This window comes from Archocentrus centrarchus, chromosome 13 (genome assembly GCF_007364275.1).
Source record: "Archocentrus centrarchus isolate MPI-CPG fArcCen1 chromosome 13, fArcCen1, whole genome shotgun sequence".
NCBI classification, from domain to species: Eukaryota; Metazoa; Chordata; class Actinopteri; order Cichliformes; family Cichlidae; genus Archocentrus; species Archocentrus centrarchus.
This window is the reverse complement of record NC_044358.1, coordinates 31,472,538-31,493,397: the sequence shown is the minus strand read 5'-3', so window position 1 is coordinate 31,493,397 and position 20,860 is coordinate 31,472,538. Positions and strand designations below refer to the sequence as shown.

General features: G+C 39.8%; 2 protein-coding genes across 2 annotated transcripts; both read left to right on the top strand.

The window, feature by feature from the left end:
- Window positions 1-3,414: 3,414 nt before the first annotated feature.
- rnf7 (ring finger protein 7) lies at window positions 3,415-4,269 on the top strand. Its single transcript, XM_030744523.1, has 3 exons — window positions 3,415-3,680; window positions 3,773-3,820; window positions 4,151-4,269. The coding sequence occupies exons 1-3, from the start codon at window positions 3,515-3,517 to the stop codon at window positions 4,267-4,269; spliced, it is 333 nt and encodes a 110-aa protein (XP_030600383.1). The 5' UTR covers window positions 3,415-3,514.
- Window positions 4,270-6,467: 2,198 nt separating this feature from the next.
- LOC115791208 (rhodopsin kinase grk7-b-like) lies at window positions 6,468-20,284 on the top strand. Its single transcript, XM_030745356.1, has 4 exons — window positions 6,468-7,193; window positions 7,608-8,045; window positions 15,488-15,759; window positions 18,789-20,284. Exons 1-4 carry the CDS (start codon window positions 6,597-6,599, stop codon window positions 19,114-19,116), a joined length of 1,635 nt encoding a protein of 544 aa, XP_030601216.1. The 5' UTR covers window positions 6,468-6,596; the 3' UTR covers window positions 19,117-20,284.
- The last annotated feature ends 576 nt before the right edge of the window (window positions 20,285-20,860 follow it).

The window sequence follows — 20,860 nt, the reverse complement described above, 5'->3', positions numbered from 1 at the left end:
CTTATAATCTACAGACTTTTAAATAAAAAACACAAAAACAACTGAACTGTCAATTTTTTTTATAAATGAAATCAAAACAAAAAGTTTGATGATTATTTCTTTCCAGATGTTTTGTATTGGTGCACAGAGCCAGAATGCGTGGAGGTGGTCATCAGTTGTGTGAAGTGTACAGTGTGTGCAACAAGGTTCTTATAGTTAATGAAAATGAACGAAATAACAAAAAATAGTGATGGGAATTCTGGCTCTTTTCAGAGAGCCGGCTCTTTAGGCTCGGCTCCCAAAGAAGAGCCGGCTTTTTTGGCTCCCAAGTGGCTCCTTAGATTTTAATTTTTTTTTTTAAAAAGTGTAAAATGAATTACTAATGTAAAAACATACATTATATTGAACATTTCTTTATATACTCAACATATAATAGAGTGCTTCAAACACAAATTATAAAACCAAAGTTTGGAACTCAGAAAATCCAAGGGCCTTTGAGGAGCTGATCATGTTTCTCCTACCTGATGTGACCTGCCCTGTTTTGTTCTTCTAATTGCACTGATGGATGAATAATTCATATATGCCTGTGCAGGTTGTTTGTGGAGCCTGCTTGATATTCAATTTTAAATTTGCAGTCTACACTCTGTCTAACGCATTAATCCTTTAACGCCAGGCGATCACTGCTGAAGCGCCAGTTTCTTGCCCTTACTAGCCGCGAACAGCTGATTAAGACGTAGCATATCACCACCGAGTCGGGTGATCAAAGTTCCTTTGATCAGCTGGCTTTTTACCATAACTCCGCCTTTATCCTATCGAAAAAATTCGGTTCCTGAAAGCTCCGAAATTGCACTTCACAGTCATGTAGGGGTATTGCGGTATTTGTTGCCGGAAGTCCGCGAACGGCGGCACTTTTGAAATTTGCTGTTTCTTGTTCAACATGTTTTGAGGTATAAGGTTATAATGTGTCCAGTCTTTACTACGTTTTCCATCACTCATTTTCCTCACCGTTCCCATGTGTAACCTCTGTGTAAAGCGCAACTTCCTCTGGCTCTTTACTGTCTCCATTTGGCAGGAGCCCCTCCCTCTCTGGTGTTTGTTTACTCACTGCGCAGTTTGTCCATGCCCCCTCCCCTCCCGCTCAGTGTAGACGCTCATATGCTACCATTCATCTTAACCAATCACGTGCAGCTTCCACAAAAAAAAAAAAAAAAAAAGAAACGGCTCACTAGTCGTTCACTTCAAAGAGCCGACACTTAGAGCCGGATCGTTCGCAACAGACCCATCACTAACAGAAAATATTTATTTCAAGTGTATACAGTGAAGCACTGCCATAGTCGGAGTGACATGACAGTGTTGAATGTAGATATATACAATAAGTAAATAAAAATTAAATGAAATAAAATTACAGAAAGCACATCACTGTACAACAGATTCAGTCTGCACCATCATGTCTGTGTGCATAGTCTGGCCATAGGACCTCATCCACATCACAGGCAATGCAATCTCTTCCCAGGCAACAGGGGAAAACCCCCCTTTGTGCCAAATCCAGCCTTGACAGACTCTACAGCAACATCGTCACATCCATGTGATGGTTTGATGACAGGAAAAGTCTGGGATTTTGGGAAATTGGCTTGAGCTTTTGGATTTAAGGTTTTGGGAAAATGGGTGGTGGTTTGTTAGCAGTTCAGAAATAGTGTAATACAGGAGACTTCAAACAGGAGGGAGGAAAACTGAGGGAGAAACTAAACCTAAGTAACTAGGAAGTAAGAAAAATATCAAATATTCCTAAGAGGAACATCTGAAGCAAATACAAACACAAAAAAAAGAAGCAATAGGATGAAAAAAGAGGGCTTGAAAGTCCAAAAAAAAAGCTGGGAAATTGACCCAAGATTGTGACATTAACACATAATTATGCAAGACTCGTCTAAAGTACTACACCAGAAATTCACACTGCTGTGAAAAATATTTGCCCTCTTCTTATATTGTCACATTTTCACGCTTCAGTTCAACAAACACATTTTTTTCATGCCATTTTTCCCAATCTCTTTTTTAAATGTTGAATCATGAACGTTGGTCATAACTGAGACAAGTAAGACCTGCAGTACCTTAGATGTTGTTCTGGGTGCTGTGTAAAAGTCTTGATTCACCCCTTATTTCCTTATATTTTGCTTCCAAGCAGCCAGCCTTTCTTGTAATTTTTTTAAAGTGGTCTTGAGCAATAGCTCTCCAGGCTTCCTGAAGGTCTTTCACAGTTTTTCTTTGGACATTGGCTGTTTTTTCATTCATTTACAAATAAATCAATGTTGTCTACACATAACAGACAACTTAACAAAGAAACAATTTTAAATTGTATCTTTAGGCACTTTGTTACTAGGAACCTGTTGCAAATAAACATAATTTATTCAAATTTCATTTATTTATTTTTTGGTTTAATCTATGAAAAATATCAAAGATAACACAGGTTGACAGGCACAAAATATTATTTTTGCACCAACACATTGATTCCTAACGAGCTACTGGCTGAAAATTGACAGATATAAGCATGATGTTCAGTGTGTTTAACAAATTCAAGGACACTGAACAAGTGGAGAACAAAAGAAGACGTGGTGGGCCTAAAAACTACAGCAGGTGAACAGTATATGAAAGACATGTCCTTAAGAAATAGGAAAAATCCAGCAAAGATCTAACATAGGACCTGAGAGGCACATCTGGGTCTTGAGTTGATTCATCTACTGTTCACTGAAGCCTCATCAGAAATTACCTCAGTGGAAGGGAAACAGGGAGAAAAGGCTGAGGTATGCCAGATTACACAAGAACTGGACTGAAAATCAGTGGCAATAGGTCTGATGTAGTGATGAATGCAAATTAGAAATGTTTTCATCATTAGTATGTACAGAGAAGATCAGGAGCTGGCTAATTATTAAGCACTAATTATTAAGCACTGTGTGATCTTCTTGACAGTGATCACAACAAAAGGCAGCCAACATCCAAAGAAGAGCTTTGAATGTCCTTCAAGAAGCCTGGAGAACTATTGCTGAAGACTACTTAAAGAAATGACAAGAAAGCAGCCAAAGAGAGTTCAGGTTGTTAAAGAACAAAGGTGGTCATAGCAAATATTGACTTTCAAGGTCATTAGAATTGTACAAACTGCATTTTTGCCTTATATGCCGTATTTCCAATTTGCTGAACCTAGTTTTCTATTTTCTTAGCAAAATCTAAAGAAATTTGGGGGGAAGCTGAAGACTTTTATACAGTACTGTAGATAAAATAATATCTAGTATATGTTAATAAAGTAACAAATATTCAGTATTTCACAAAACTTCAAATATTGGTGGAAAGAAGCAACATGAAGCAGAGACCAGTCGGCGTGTGGCTCTTTTGGGACATGGATAATTCCTGGTGAACAGCGCCCTCTTCTGTCGCCATGTATACAAGGCACACGCTAAACCAGTTAGCACTGGCGCTAGCATCACTCAGCTGTTTCGTCCATTTTGTTTAGCTTAGCCAAGCTGCGTCTAATTAATGTGCAGCAGAGATGGATGACGGCGACGAGCCGGGTTTAGTCCTCTCTCACAACACTTCTTCGGGCTCCAAGTCGGGTGGGGACAAGATGTTTTCCCTGAAGAAGTGGAATGCTGTAGCTATGTGGAGCTGGGACGTTGAATGCGACACTTGTGCCATTTGCCGAGTACAAGTAATGGGTGAGTCCGAGGCGCTAACGTGGCTAATGCTTTCTTTAAAACTCGAGGAGCCCGGTGTGTGTGGGCACACTAACATTGTTTTTTATTTGCAGACGCGTGTCTACGATGCCAAGCGGAAAATAAGCAGGAGGACTGTGTTGGTAAGACGCTGTCAGAGCTAAGACATTTATTAGCCGCACAGATACTCGGCAGGTTAATCCAACAAGCTAATGATAGCTAGTTGGAGCTGTTACACAGCCAAAACACAATAGCCTTTTTCTTTTAAAATAAATGCAGGCTTTTTGTATGACCTGTTTGTTTTGATATAAAGACTAGGTATTAAAGTGCAGCTAACTTAGTAATTTTTGTTGTTGTTGCATTGCAGTGCCATTTACTGCTTGTATTGATAAACAATGTCTTCGGTTTCTTGTAAGTGATGATCCATACTGTCTTTCCCACACTGTACCACTCATGCTGTGTCTCTGTTTCAGTTGTGTGGGGAGAGTGCAACCACTCCTTCCATAACTGCTGCATGTCCCTTTGGGTGAAGCAGAACAACCGCTGTCCCCTCTGCCAGCAGGACTGGGTGGTTCAGAGGATCGGCAAATAAGCTCCACATCCAGGTGGATTGCACCTGCATGCACCCAAAGGCGATAACAGACTTGACGATGATCACTGAAGAGCCTTGTGTGGAGCCGCTGACACTGCAGCTGCTTATTGATTGCATGTTTTCAGTAGTCCCGGTACCAGAAGAAAGCGATGGACAAAATGAAAACTGCACAGACTGGTAACTCGTGGATTTCTGAAGAGATGGATGAAATAAGCTGCAGTGTCTCGTCACTTGTTAGCTTTACATTGATGTCTGTGGTGGTGTTTTGACGCACCTTGAATATGTGACTTTTTTCTTTTCTTTTTTTTTAAAAAAAATAAATAAATAAAGACTTGTGAAGATCTGTAATGTTTTTTGTTTTGTTTTCGTTAAGTGATAAATCTGATTAGGCCCAGAATGATTCCTGTAAACAAGTTACAATTGCTATTATACATGCACTATTTTATTAGGTTTAGCTGCTCGTTTATCTACTCAGCCAATCACGCAGCAACTCGGTGCATTTTGGTATGTAGACAATGGTTGACAAGACTGGCTGAAGTTCAAACTAAGCATCAGAATAGGGAAGGAAAGTGACTGGAAGTGGCATGGTTGTTGGTGCCAGATGGGCTGGTCTACCTTTCTCAGCTTTAGGGTTTACAGAGAATGGTCTGAAAATAAGGAAAATATCAAGTGAGCAGCAGAATACTTTTTTTTCATGTCAGAGGATGATGGGCAGACTGCTTCAAGGTGATAGGAAAGCAAAAGCGAGTCAAATAGCTACTTGTTACAGTGTATGCAGAAGAGCATCTCTTTATACACATGTTGAACCTTGAAGCAGATGGGCTACAGCAGCAGAAGACCACACTGGGTCCCACTCCTGTTAGCAAAGAATAGGATACTGAGGGTATAGTTTAACCTGGGTGCCACCAGAAGATTGGAAAAAAACTGCCTGGTCTGATGAGTCTCTACTTCAACAACATTCAGATGGTAGGGTTTGGTGTGAATAACTTCAAAGCATGGATCCACTCTACCTTGTAATGGTGTAATGGCATAGGAGATAAATATCATGGATTTGTAGCCAACAAATTTGCAGCAATCGTGTGATGCTGTCGTGTCAATCAATATCTGAGGAGTGTTTCCAGCACCTTGATGAATCTGTGCCACAACAAATTAAGGTAGTTCTCAATGCGACGTTTACCTAATAAAGTGGCTGGTGAGTGTATGTAGTCCATTAGATGTTTTACTTTAGATAAAGTGAAGCACACACTGATCTTCCAAGGCTGGATTTCAACACTATATATGTTTTTGTTTTCTTGACAAAGCATCATGACTCAAAAATATGCAAGTACCAAAATCTAGCAATGACTCCTTGCCAATATTGAAATTATTTTTTTTTCCTGGTCTTGAATTACTGGATGATTTAAGTTATTTTCAAATTAATTGGACATGTCCAATTACTTCGGGGCCTCTGAAAATAGGGGGAATGTGTATGAAAATGCCCTTAAATTCCCAAACAGTTAACACAATACTTTTGTTATATGACTTAAATTAAAGCCAAAAGTCTGCACTTCAGTCACATCTTTATTGTTTTAAAATCAATCTGGTGTACAGAGGAATAATATGCACTGTATTTGTAGTCATGTATTGAACAGCTTACTCACACAGATGGGGTATATGGGGAGTGCTGACTGGGTTAACTAATTTCCTGTCCATTACCTGTCTACAGGTAAAATAGGCAATAAAAAGTTCTCTATCATTTGTAAGCCAGGAAATGACTTTTTGAGAATTAGTGCACATTTTAGGCTTTTTAAAACCCAGCAACGATTTTAAAGTGAGTTAAGGTGGCGTTTAAATCTTCAGTTTCTGTAGTAAGTTGTGAGGGAAAATGCGATTTCTGAGCTGATCCTGAGCCAATTAGGCCTACTTTAGTGAAGTCTACATTCTTCACACTATAATAAACTATTAAGTGTGCATACTAAATTGCATGCACATATAGATCTCTCAGTGACATCTTAATCTAAAGAGAATTTGATCAGGTTGTTATCAGCCACCTCATCGTGTCATACTGGCTGGCCAATTACTGCACACAGGTACTTTGTACCTCCTAAAAATAGACCAGCCTAAAGCCTCTTAAGTTCAAACCACATAAGTTGCTTTCCCTGTGTGCCATCTACGAATAAACGCTTAGCCACCAACAAATCCCAAAGGACGGTGGCGGTTTTAAGGGCAAACAGGTATGGGATGCTCAGGATGCAGATGCTCAGTCAAGCGTAGAACTTGCAGATGGGTTAACACCAGTGTTTTTAGCTCATCTGCTGCCCGCTGGGGTGCCATAGGATACATCCAGCATGGGTGACCTGCTAGGAATAGATAACTTGGTGGCCAACACCACCTACCTGAAGGCCCAGCAGATCAATCACAATGAGCTGAAAAAAAGGAGACTCTCTCTCGCACTGCCAAAGCCAAAGGCCTCTGCTCTCCAGACAGCAGAAGGAGAGGGATATGAGTCACTTTGTGAGCTACAGCCTATCGGGAGGAAGTTGTTCCAACAGTTTCTCTTGACCTCCATTGATCCGTATGTGGCCGCTGCCGAGTTCCTAGAAGAGCTGAGCAGGTGGCGTTTTGCTGAAGATGAAAAAAGAGAAAAAGCCAAACAGACGATCCTCACCAAATTCTGTCAGCCTCAGTCTAGGAGATTCCTCTCCTACCTCACAGGAGAGGAAGCTGAAATCTGCAAGGATTTATCAGACAGTAACTTTGATGAGGTGATTTTTGACCAGCTGAGAGAAGCCACAAGGGAGTTCTTGAAGGGAAAACCTTTCTTGGGGTACCTGAAAAGCCCGTTCTTTTACAGGTTTCTGCAGTGGAAGGAGTACGAAAAGCAGAAGATCACTAACAAATACTTTTATGAGTTCAGGACTTTGGGAAAAGGTGGCTTTGGTGAGGTGGGTGCCAAAAAATACTAGCATTGGAGTAAATGTGTTAAACTGTTTGAAGGACTCTTGAAGGCCAATTTTAAATTGCTCTGTAGGTTTTGAGTTATATGTACCCTTAATCAGTCAAAAGCATTTTACTGCTACAGCCTGATGTGATAAACTTTAGCCTGACAGTGCTACTATGTGACTGACATTAGTGAGTCAGATTACTAACTTGCTAAGTTTCCCTGCTTGAACTGCTACAGGTCACATAAGGAAACTGTAGCATTTATCATTATCCTGCAATAGCAGCACAAGGAGTTTGCTCTGCAGAAAGATACACCAGAAAGTAGCACAAACATATTTCAGAGAAATATAGAAATAAAGAGGAACAAATGAATGGATTTGTCATACATTTGAACATAATGTTGCTGTGTCTGTCAGGTGTGCGCGGTGCAGGTGAAGCACACAGGTCAGATGTACGCCTGCAAGAAGCTGGATAAGAGGCGTTTAAAGAAGAAAGGTGGTGAGAGAATGGCCCTCCTGGAGAAGCAGATTCTGGAGAAGGTCAACAGCCTCTTCATTGTTAACCTGGCTTACGCTTACGACAGCAGCACCCACCTGTGCCTGGTCATGGACCTGATGACTGGAGGAGACCTCAAGTTTCACATCTATGACTTAGGGCGGAGAGGCATCCGCATGGAGCGTGTTGTTTACTACACGGCCCAAATAACCACGGGCCTCCTGCATTTGCACAATATGAGCATTGTGTACCGAGACATGAAGCCTGAAAATGTGCTGTTAGATGGTAAAGGACAGTGCCGCCTGTCAGACCTTGGATTGGCTGTCGAGCTGCCAAAGGGCAAAATGAACTGCCAGAAGGTGAGTGTCTCTAGATTAGTCTTGACTGTCGCTGTCGGATATGGGCAGGATGAGGAACTCTGCAAAGCCTGCTTGTGGTTTGTACAACAATAAGAAAAATATTCTACTATCCATACCAGAAAATGTCTTGGTTATTATCCTGCATGGCCTGCCTACATTGCATTGTTTTTCTGCCTCACTCAAAAAAAAATCCTTACTGTCATGAACACTTACTTCTCTCACAATGTGTTCACCCACTATCTCAAGGAGCTTATCAGGAATAGATACAGTGGCTCCCGGTAATGCTCAGGCAGACAACAAATGAGTGCACAGCCCTGTGTAACCTACATTAATCTTATTAAAAGGTGCCTGACCTCATCCCAGTTGGATGCTGCACAGCTTGAGAAATGTAAGGTAGATTGACCAGAGCCTCTTACCATTCACTGGCTAATCTTTTGCTTTACTAATACCAGATATGGCTTACAGGTGTCTGTCCAAGAGCATGAGTCAGGAGATTCACAGCGGGCCTCCATTCACTGCCGATCGGACGAACAACAGAGTCTCATGAGTGGCTTTATCCATCCATCCATTTTCTTCCATTTATCCAATTCAGGGTTGCAGGGAGCTGGAGCCTATCCCAGCTGCCATAGGTACACCAAACACAGAGAGACAGGCAAACATTCACTCTCACACCTGTGGACAATTTAGAATCACAAGCTAGCCTAACCCCACTAAGTGCATGTCTTAGTGGGGTTAGGTTAGCTTTGGACTGTGAGAGGAAGCCAGAGTACTTGGAAAGAACCCATGCGGAGACGGGGAGAACATGCAAACTCCACACAGAAAGGCCCCGGTGGATTCAAACCCAGGACCTTCTTGTTGTAGGCAGGGGCGTAGGAATGAGTTTCCTATTGGGGGGGTCACATTTCGGAAACCTGACAGATCCATAAATATCCTGAGAAAAGCATTAAAAAATGCTATTTGATCTTTTACTTTCTTATTTTTCAAATGTTTCTTGGAAAAATAGTGTTGTGTACACTTATATGATTGCATGCATAATTTACATAAGTATATGTTTTATAATCGTAGGACGTGGGCAAACTGGCTTGATCACAGATAAATGTTACCAGTGCATAGATAACTGTTACCAGTGCATAGTTACCAATGCAGAGATAAATGTTACCAGTGCACAGATAAATGTTACCAGTGCATAGATAAATGTTACCAATGAACAGATAAATGTTACCAGTGCACAGATAAATGTTACCAGTGCATAGTTACCAGTGCACAGATAAATATTACCAGTGCACAGATAATTGTTACCAGTGCACAGATAAATGTTACCAATGAACAGATAAATGTTACCAGTGCACAGGTAATTGTTACCAGTGCACAGATAAATGTTACCAGTGCACAGATAAATGTTACCAGTGCGCAGAGAAATGTTATCAATACACAGATAAATGTCAACAGTGCACAGTGCACAGAGAAATGTTACCAATGAACAGATAAATGTTACCAGTGCATAGATAACTGTTACCAGTGCATAGTTACCAGTGCACAGATAAATATTACCAGTGCACAAATAATTGTTACCAGTGCACAGATAAATGTTACCAATGAACAGATAAATGTTACCAGTGCACAGATAATTGTTACCAGTGCACAGATAAATGTTACCAGTGAACAGATAAATGTTACCAGTGCACAGATAATTGTTACCAGTGCACAGATAAATGTTACCAATGCACAGATAAATGTTACCAGTGCACAGATAAATGTTACCAATTCACAGATAAATGTTACCAGTGCACAGATAATTGTTACCAGTGCACAGATAAATGTTACCAATGAACAGATAAATGTTACCAGTGCACAGATAATTGTTACCAGTGCACAGATAAATGTTACCAGTGCAAAGATAAATGTTACCAGTGCACAGATAAATGTTACCAGTGTACAGAGAAATGTTACCAATACACAGATAAATGTTACCAGTGCACAGAGAAATGTTACCAATACACAGAGAAATGTTACCAGTGCACAGATAAATGTTACCAATGCACAGATAAATGTTACCAGTGCACAGATAAATGTTACCAATACACAGATAAATGTTACCAGTGCACAGATAAATCCTCCCCTTAGAATTATAAGGTTCTGACATTTTTGACGAAACTGAGTTATTGTCATATACTTATTTGCTGACCACTTATGAACAATATGTAAGAGATTTTTTCAAATATATATATTTTTGGGCGTTTTATTCACAAAATAATAAGATTCTATCTGCAAAATCAAACTTTAACTTGGTACTATAAGGTTCTATCTGTGAACCAATAGGCACTTGAAATGTTCACAAGAGAGCCAATCAGGCTGCTTCTTTTTTGTAACGTTGGTTCCCAATGTCAAGCAAAGGAGCAGAGGAGATGCTAGAGAAAATGTTTCATGGTAAGCTGGGGCTGTTTACAAGACATCTAAAGCTTGAGGATTTCAAAAATGAGTTGACAACAGACAGAAGTACTAATGGCAGGAAAATTCTTAACTTTTGATTTCTTTTTTTTTTTTAGATTGCACTGAGCTGTTTCTTTGCACTGTTAGCTACGAAGCTAGCGAGCTAACACTAGTTTTGTATTGTTTGTCTGTGGTCAGTGCTAACATAAAAAAACAAACAATGTAGTTGGTAATATTGAGAATAGTCAAAGGTCATAATATAAGTTACCTCACGTATAAAATATTATTGATTGAAGAATGACTTCAGATTTTAATATATTCTATGACCTAGCAGTAGTACCATGCTAATGAGCTCTGTCTATTTTTATTTCTGTCATCAAACTCCAGAAGAACAAATAAAAGAAAAAACACCAGAAAAGGGACAGCAAAGAAATTGTTACATTTTTCCTGAATAAATACAACCGAAAGAAAACAGTTCATTGTCAGTGACATTTTTAGCAGAATGATTTTAATTAAAGATCCAAGTTTAAAAAATCTACCTTTTAAGTGGGATGAGTTTTTATTTGGATTTTTGTACTCAGTGGACATGGACTCCGAATCTAAATGTTTATTCAGAATTTTAAAGAATGCTTTTTCAGGTAGATTACAGCTTGTAAAATTTAAAAAGATCTAGGCTAAATGGGAAAAAAACAAAACATTGTGGTAAATTATCAAGAATTTGTTTGACTCTCTGTACAAATTTTATTGAAATTTGAGTTTATTTATATGTAAAAGTATACGCCTCCTAAATTTATATCAAATGTTTATTTTGTTCTATTTATTTATTATAAATTTTATTTTTACTTGTTGGTTTTCATATAATTATATGTTGAGTTATCTTAAGAAAACTTTGGAAAAATAAAGGATGGGAAAAAAGAGGGCTCAGTCTGCCAATATGAGTTTAATGAAAAGTTTGATTTTTTTTTTCTTTTTTTTTTTTAAATTGTACAATTTTAAAATTGTGTAATAGATGTTGTGCTGCAAGGCGGCATGGTGGTTAACACTACTGCCTCACAGCTAGATTGACATCTAGGTCTGGGTTCAATTCCACCTTGGCCCGGGTCTCTCTGTGTAGAGTTTGCATGTTTTCCCCGTGTCTGTGTGGGTTTCCTCCCACAGTCCAAAGCTTGTTACTGGGGTTAGGTTATTTGTTCACTCTAAACTGCCCATAGGTGTGAATGGTTGTCTGTCTCTCTGTGTTAGCCCTGCGACAGGCTGGCGACCTATACAGGATGTACTGTGCTTCTCACCCTATGTCAGCTGTGATAGGCTCCAGACCCCCCCCCCCCCCCCCCCACGACCCTGAACAGAATAAGCCAAAGAGAATGGATGGATGGAGATGTTGTAGCATTGAAACATTCAAAGATAAAACTTTGTCAAGCATCATCTTCTTCTAGTAAAGGGAAGGGAAATGTGTCCGTAAAAACAGTTTGCCATGAAAGAAGAAATTTTTAAAAATGTCACAGAATTCATTAAATTTGATTTAACCATACTTGTGGACACTCTATTATATCTATAATTTTATGGTTTAAAACTTACTATAAGTTAACTATTTTTCATTCCTTGAAAATCAGTAGTAGTTATCACATTTTGCAGATAGAACCTTATAATTCCAAACAAAAAAGGAGTTTTTTATAATTAGAAGGTTCTATCTGCATTATACTTGTTCAAAAAAAAAACAAACCCCATTTGCACATTTAATAGGATTTTGATATTACTGATTTAGAATACATATAAGGTGTGTTTCATAATCACGTGTGAACAAGACTTATGTGTAATTTTTGCTATACAGAGTGCAAAAACTTTAAAGCTCAATATCTCAAAACTGGTCAGAATGTAGATAGAACCTTATAATTCTAAGGGGACAAAATGTTACCAGTGCACAGATAAATGTTACCAGTGCACAGATAATTGTTACCAGTTCACAGATAAATGTTACCAGTGCACAGATAATTGTTACCAATGCACAGATAAATGTTACCAGTGCACAAATAAATGTTACCAATGCAAAGATAAATGTTACCAATTCACAGATAAATGTTACCAGTTCACAGATAAATGTTACCAGTGCACAGATAATTGTTACCAATGCACAGATAAATGTTACCAGTGCACAGATAATTGTTACCAATTCACAGATAAATGTTACCAGTTCACAGATAAATGTTACCAGTGCACAGATAATTGTTACCATTGAACATATAATTGTTACCATTGCACAGATAAATGTTACCAGTGCACAGATAATTGTTACCAATGCACAGATAAATGTTACCAGTGCACAGATAAATGTTACCAGTGCATAGATAATTGTTATTAGTGCATACACAAATATTACCAGTGCATAGATAATTGTTACAAATGTATAGATAATTGTTACCAGTGCACACATAAATGTTACCAATGCATAGTTACCAGTGCACAGATAATTGTTACCAGTGCACAGATAGCATGTTGTGCCTTCAAAATAAAAGCACGCAAGTTAAAGATTTCAAAATCAAGTATTTTTCTCCTAATTTTTGGTTGGGACAAATGCGCCTGTCTCCAATATTGGGGGGGAAACGTCCCCTCCATCCCCCCCGGTTCCTACGCCTATGGTTGTAGGGCAACACTGCACCACCATGCTGCCCTTTAAGGGATCATTTTTTGCTTTATTGAGCCTCCTGTTTTTTTCAACATGACAGTGAGTTCACTATATTCGAATGTCCTTCAGAGTCACCAGAACTCAATCCAATAGAGCACCTTTGGGATGTGGTGGAACAGGAGATTCCCATTGTGGATGTGCAGTCAACAAATCAGTCAACAAATCTGCAGCAACTGTATGATTCTCATGTCAGTATGGACCAGCACCTTGTTGAATCCATGCCATGAAGAATTAAGGCTGTTCTGAAAGGAAACCAAACCAAGTACAAGTAAAGTGAACCTAATAAAGAGACCCTTTTATAAATGCAGAAAATCTAAATCAAACATTTTAGCATAAATATATAATAAAAGTAAGCAAAGGAAATGAAAAGTTTATGTGAGCTTTGGTGATTTGTCATGAATGTCAAATGAAATGAAACAGGCACGAATGTCTGTGCCACTATAATGTAAGCAATGGATTCAAACTGGCCACACGACAGACTACAGTTAATAGCAGTGTTCTTCAACCTTTTTTTTGGCAATGAAGCAGCATTATTTGCTTATGAGTCCTTGTCGCCATTTGTTAATTTTCTACTGTGATGACCCCCTTCTCCCCCCTTTTCTTTCAAATGCACTATATTACCAAAAGTATTCACTCATCCAAATCATTGAATTCAGGAGTTCAAATGACTTCCATGACCACAGGTTTATAAATCAAGCACCTAGGCATGCAGACTGCTTCTACAAACATTTGTGAAAGAATGGGTCGCTCTCTGGAGCTCAGTGAATTCCAGTGTGGTATCATGATAGGATGTCTCCTATGCAACAAGTCTGAAATTTCTTCACTACTAAATATTCCACAGTCAACTGTTATTATAACAAAGTGGAAGTGATTGGGAATGACAGCAATTCAGTCACGAAGTGGTAGGCCACATAAAATGAAATCACAGAGCAGGTCAGTGGATGCTGAGGCGCAGAGTGTTCAGAGGTCTAGCTCTAGCTGGTTCCATTCTGTGGGACCATCTCTCAGTTTAGATTCGGGAAAGAGAGACCCTCTTTATTTTTAAAATTAGACTTAAAACTTTCCTTTTTGATCATGGTTATAGTTAGGGCTGGATCAGGTGACCCTGAACCCTCCCTTGCTACAATTGACCTAGGCTGCTGGAGCGTTCCCATAATGCACCGAGTATTTCTTTTCATTCACATATTTTTACTCTGTTTATATCCCAGTCTCCATTTAATCATTAGTTATTATTAATCTCTGTCTCTCTTCGACAATGTGTCTTTTGTCCTGTCCGTGGCTGCCCCTCCCCGAGCCTGGTTCTGCTGGAGGTTTCTTCCTGTTAAAAGGGATTTTTTTCCTTCCCACTGTCACCAAGTGCTGCTCATAGGGGGTCGTTTTGACTGTTGGGTTTTCTCTGTAATTATTGTAGGGTCTTTACTTTACAATATAAAGTGCCTTGAGGCAACTGTTGTGATTTGGTGCTATATAAATAAAACTGAATAGAACTGAGGTCACCAATTTTTTGCAGACTCATTCACTAAAGATCTCAAAACTTCATGTGGCCTTCAGATTTGCTCAAGAACAGTGCGTAGAGAGCTTTGTGTAATGGGTTTCCATAGCTGAGCAGCTGCATCCAAGCCTTACATCACCAAATACAATGCAAAGCATCAGATGCAATGGTATAAAGCATGTTGCCACTGGACTCTAGAGCAGTTGAGATGTGTTCTCTGGAGTGACAAATCATGCTTCTCTGTCTAGCAATCCGATGGATGAGTCTGGGTTTGGTGGTTGCCAAGAGACCAATACTTGTCTGACTGCATTATGCCAAGTGTAAAGTTTGGTGGAGGGGGGATTATGGTGTGGGGCTGTTTTTCAGGAGTTGGGCTCGGCCCCTTAGTTCCAGTGAGAGGAACTCTTAATTTCATGCTCCCAACTTTGTGGGAGCAGTTTGGGGATGGGCCCTTCCTGTTCCAACATGACTGCACACCAGTGCACAAAGCAGGTCCATGAAGACATGGACAAGCGAGTTTGGTGTTGGAAGAACTTGACTGGCCTGCACAGAGTCTTGACCTCAACCTGATAGAACACCATTGAGATCAATTAGAGCGGAGACTGCGAGCCAGGCCTTCTCATCCAACCTCACTGTCTGACCTCACAAATGAGCTTCTGGAAATGGTCAAAAACTCCCATAAACACACTCCTAAACCTTGTGGAAAGCCTTCCCAGAAGAGTTGAAGCTGTTATAGCTGCAGAGGGTTGGCCGACATCATATTAAACCCTATGGATTAAGAATATGAATTTCTGGTACTTAATTTAATTGAATACTCTCCCCTCTGTGTGTGGTTAGGCTGGTACGACTGGCTACATGGCTCCTGAGGTACTGAAGCAGGAATACTACCGCTACTCTGTGGACTGGTGGTCCTTGGGGTGCAGCATTTATGAGATGGTGGCTGCCCGCTTGCCTTTTAGAGACTTCAGAGAAAAGGTGCAGACTGCTGAGGTGACTCGCCGCACCCTGGAGGACGAGTGCAAGTTTGAACACAAATGCTTCGATGCTCCCACCAAAGATATTATCAGCGGCTTTCTCAAGAAGAGGGTGGGCCGTCGCTTGGGATGCCGGTAAGAAAACACAAAGTTTTAATGGTTTATGTGTAATGGAGCAAATTGCCTAGCAGCAGAAAAGGTGCCAATACCCTTTTATTCGTGAAAACATATTGTAACCCTTGGTGTGATTTCTACAAGAAAAAGGAGAAGGAAATATTTATTACTCCCCAAAACCAGAAAACATATTGAAACATGCTCTAGTTCAGGTACACAAAAAAGTTTTTTTTTCTTACTTTTTTTCTTGTGAAATAGAAATACGATTCATTTCTTTGTTTGTAACACACAGTCCTGAGTAAAGATATATCTGTGTAGGTTCTCACCCATCCAGGTCATGGTAGTCTTAAATGCTTGAAATGAAGGAAGCCAGATTTCCTTTTGGTTTGTCAAGATGCTTCCTTAGTTCTAAAAAAACTGATGGAGAGTACCACATGTTTAACCACTATTAATGATGTCCCCCTGTCCACTTACCTGACCCCAACCCCATCAGTTGTTAGAGCAGAGCAAGCGTCTTGAATGAAGGTGAAACGCCTTCATGAACCAAAAACAAGCACAGTTATCTTCATTTCAAGTGCTTAAATCCTGAGTAGACACTGCTTAATTTGAAGTACCACAAATATTTGCATGTGAGATAAGAATGCGGAGAGGAGAGGATGGCAGAAAGGAGCTTCAACATGAACACTGATGAAACACTACAACCACAACAACACAAGGGGGCGCTAAATTTGTTCAGAAAGTAAAACATTACCTTATAGAAAATGAAGGTGGGACCAGCTTGAATGTGCTTTGATTTTTGTTTTGTGACTTTCATATCTCTCTGTAGAATATTTTTTTAATCTATGCTGATCAAATTAGTCTTCATAGATTCTCTCCAAACATCAACCCAGCAACATCCTTACACAGGTGGGGCGGGGGGACTTTGTGACCCTCAGCTCCCTTTTTGATCATCTCCAGCAGCTCCCTGTGGCTGCGATAAAAAAAAATGTACTTAATATTTTTATTTATCTTTACTGTGTGTGATTCTTTACATTCTCCAGCTGTAAAAACATTCAGCCTATATGCCAAATTGTATATAAAATATGTTATATATATTTGGCAACATGGCTGTATACACACTAGTTCTGAGTTCCCCTAACTAGGTCCAAATCTCACCCCCTGCCCCAAAAAAGCCACTGAGGAAAGTAGAGAATTTAACCGAGCATGAACAGATTTGTTTGCTTTCCCTGCCAACACAGTTAGCTGATCTGCAGCTGGACCTATTTATTTATTTTTTATACTTTTACTATTATTAAAGCTATTAGGTTGCTCTGTGTTTTATTCATTAACAAAGCAGAATATTTTTAATTCAATTCATTTGCAAAAACACACGTCGGACTCAAACTAGCTTCAGCCTACACATGCTAATAGAGATTTTTTCCCCTCCTCTTCAGAGTTGCTCATTTCTGCTGATATTAAAAATAATCAAGTAAACAACTGTTATTTTAGCCCTATAATTTCATAAATCCAAGCAAGTTATTATTGTAATTAAAGTGCTACTGTAGCCCACTGCAGTTACATGTGTTAGAAGATTTTAATTATTTAAACCTGCTAGTAAACTTCTATGGCTTTTGTTTAATTTAATTTATTAGCACCACTACCACCAGAAACTGGTTCATTGCCTCAGGTCAACAGAAGCAATTTATTCAATTTTTAAATTTTTTAAAATTTTACCAAACATCTAGTTAATCTTCATACAAGTGTGCATGTGTGTGTGTGTGTGTGTGTTCTGTGTGTGTATGTGTGTGTGCGTGTGTGTGTATCTGTGCTCATGCATGTATAGGTTAGTATGTACGTGTGACTGTAGGCCTGTGCGTTTTTCTGTGTGTGGTGTTGACTTCTGTGTGGATCTTCATGAATCAGATGTGGACATCAGATTTCTGTCATTTGACTTTTAGAGCACCATTGCACCCTGGTACCTTACAGCTCCCTTCATAAAGTGCTCTCCAAGCTTCTGACACACAAACACACACACACACACACATAAACACAGGTGTACGCACGTCATCATTTACATACACACACTGTTGCTTACCCACACATATCAGATGTGTATGACTCTTAACTGACCCCTGGTTCCTCAAACCTGATTTTGGGGTCTCTCTTCATCACTGTCACTCTCCTCACATTCACTGTCCTCACTGAGGGAACAACCACAACTGAGTGATCACATTTTTCCCTCCCATGAAACGCTGTTGTGTCTGTTTCCTGTAAATGCATGCTTTGAAAACTTAGAGTTGACCCCAACCCCTGCTCCAACACACCTGATTCAAATGATCAGCTGGGTATTAAATGCAGCGACTGCCTGATAAGAATTCAATAAATCATTTGAATTGAGTATTTTTAGAGTAGGGAAGCACCTAAAAACCTAAAACAAGCAATTCTGAGTACCAGAATTCAGAAGCAATGCTTTAGCATTATTGCCCTAAGAAAAGTGTTCTAACTGCATAATGCTGCCCTGAGGCAACGAACTGAGAAATGGTGTTTTAGTAAACAAATAAATCAAAATCTGCCTTTAAACAACCATTTACACTTCTTCACAGATTCACGCACATGTACACATTTTTTTAAAATATGGTATTTCTATTATTCCATTTAAAAATGTATAAAAATGATATTAGTCATAGTAGTAGCTTGCACAGCATCCCATCCAGAGTTGGTTCCTGAAAAGCCCCCCCCCCCCCCCCCCCCAGGTCAAAGGTCAAACCCTCTTCTATTCCTCATTTTACTGAATAGTGACATGTATTGTATCATTAAATAAAATAAATTAATTACTTAAGAGACAGCGTAATAACTAATAGTGCAGTTTGTTGCCTTAGGATATTTTTAATTTGATTCATTTGCACAAACACATGTAAGATTCAAACCAGCTTCAACAGCTTCATAGCTACTGTTTCAAATTAGGCATGCACATGCTGTTTCTATAATATACGATGTTTTTCTTTGAATGCCTCACAGTAACACTATTGTTTGCCAGTTTAATTATCTTCCTCTCAATCCATCATCTTTAGCGGGGATGACCCACGAAGCCATGAGTTTTTCAAAAGCATCAACTTCCATCGACTGGACGTGGGCCTGCTGGAGCCCCCCTGGGTGCCAAAGCCTAATGTGGTCTATGCCAAAGATGTGGACGAGTTCAAGGACACCTCTGAGATCAAGGACGTCAAATTTGACACCAAGGATGAGAAGTTTTTCAAGGAGTTCAGCACAGGGGCCGTTTCCGTGCAGTGGCAGAAGGAGATGATTGACAGCGGCCTGTTTGAGGAGCTAAACAACGGCAGCGTGAGCCAACACAACTGTGAGACTGCGTGGAAAACCAGGCTGTGCATCGTTTTGTAAGCACCCCCCCCCCAATACGATCGATGTGTGCAGGAGGAATTCTGAATAGTTGAAAACGCACAAATGTCCTTAAATTCAAGTGCCTTCAATTATGTGCCTCAGAAAGCTATCTAAGCATGCCTTTTTCCTTAGCCTCAGTATATTTCCCCACATAAATAATTTCATTATGCTGCCACAGCCAAACATAATAGGACATTAGTAGCTGCAGTAAAATAAACTCAGTATTAATGCCCAGATGGAAAACATGCTGACATTGTACTGCAGCTGCGGCTTTATACTTTGCCCTCTATTCCTGGTGAGACAGCAGATCCCAGTGCATTCATAGTTTCCATTACATCACTCAGCCATTTTTGGCAGGCAAGTGTTTACACGTGTTTGTAAACAAGCTTCATAACTGTTGTGTGTCACTGACCAGTGGCGGTGTTATCATCGGCGTTTGCGCTAATGTGCCACCTTTTCTAATAGCGACCCACATTTCACACGAGGACTCTGAAGGGGCCTTTTTCTCACGAGGGAGGACGAGCTCCTGCAGCCTCGCGCTGATGAAGTCTCTCAGTGCACCACTGAGTGCCGCCAGACACTAACGGAGCTCGCTCAACCTCCCGCGGCACTCATCATCATCATCCCCATTATCCCATGCTGCTCTGGTATTTACAAGCACTGGATGACTCTTTCACTAATTTTAACGAGGGACGGAGGGAGACAAATTGTCGTAGACGCACATAGTTTTTTCCACTTGAAAACATGTTAACATAGATTTTCTGGCACTAACAAGCCAATGCCAGACCCCTTTACAACCCCCTTCAAATCATTCTTTGTTTAGCACCAACCCAAACTACTTAGTGCACAGCAACAACAACAAAAAAAAACATGCTGTTTATGAAAACCTTTCACACACGAGTTGCCATTGTGGATCCATAGTTTCCCCTGATTCATGACTAAATTCTCAGGTTGCAGTAAATCCACAGGCTGTTGCTGCTAATCAGTAGTTGCAGAATCTGCAGATTTTAGGCATTTTTGCCTTTATTTTTGGATTCATTTTTACTTTTAAATAAATGTGCACTTTAATTTCACTAGTGCCACATAATGAAAAACATGTTTTGTAATGCATCTCTGAACCCAGAAATGTGCTTTTTATGCAGATTAAGTTATGTGTTCTTATATTTTCAGTGGCATATTTTGTTTTTGCTACTGATGTTGTAAACTTTTTTTTTTTTTTTTTTTTTTTTTACAAAGATGTGATGAAAGAAAATAAAAGCAAATCTCCAAAAGCTTGAGTGAAATAAAGCTATTCCCTGTGCTCCACCACTAATGATTTCTGCAAACAAGTGAGTCAGTAGAGTGATGACATTTGAAGTTACAGGTCTAAAGTTATGCAGTCATTGTGATTATCCTCTTGTTGCTCATCTCACGGCACAGATATCATCTGTCATCATTTATCCAAGCAGCCCGGCGTCGATCTGAAAAACAGAAAGGCGCTTGTGTCTTTAAAAGCACGACCCGTTCACAGTTACATCATGTTGCTTCAATATTTGATTCAGATTGCTTCATCTGTCACTGTCAGTGTATCACTCCAGAACCCCCTCTGCACGTTTAGGTAATGAGGGACACATAAACATGTGTTGTGCTAATTCCTGTGAGGTGGGGGCAGGGCGCCCGTACAGGGCGCAGAAGTGGTCCCCTTCATGCTCGACTGTCACAAGATTAGAGGGTGGTTCAGATGGAAATCCAAGACGCAACCCGA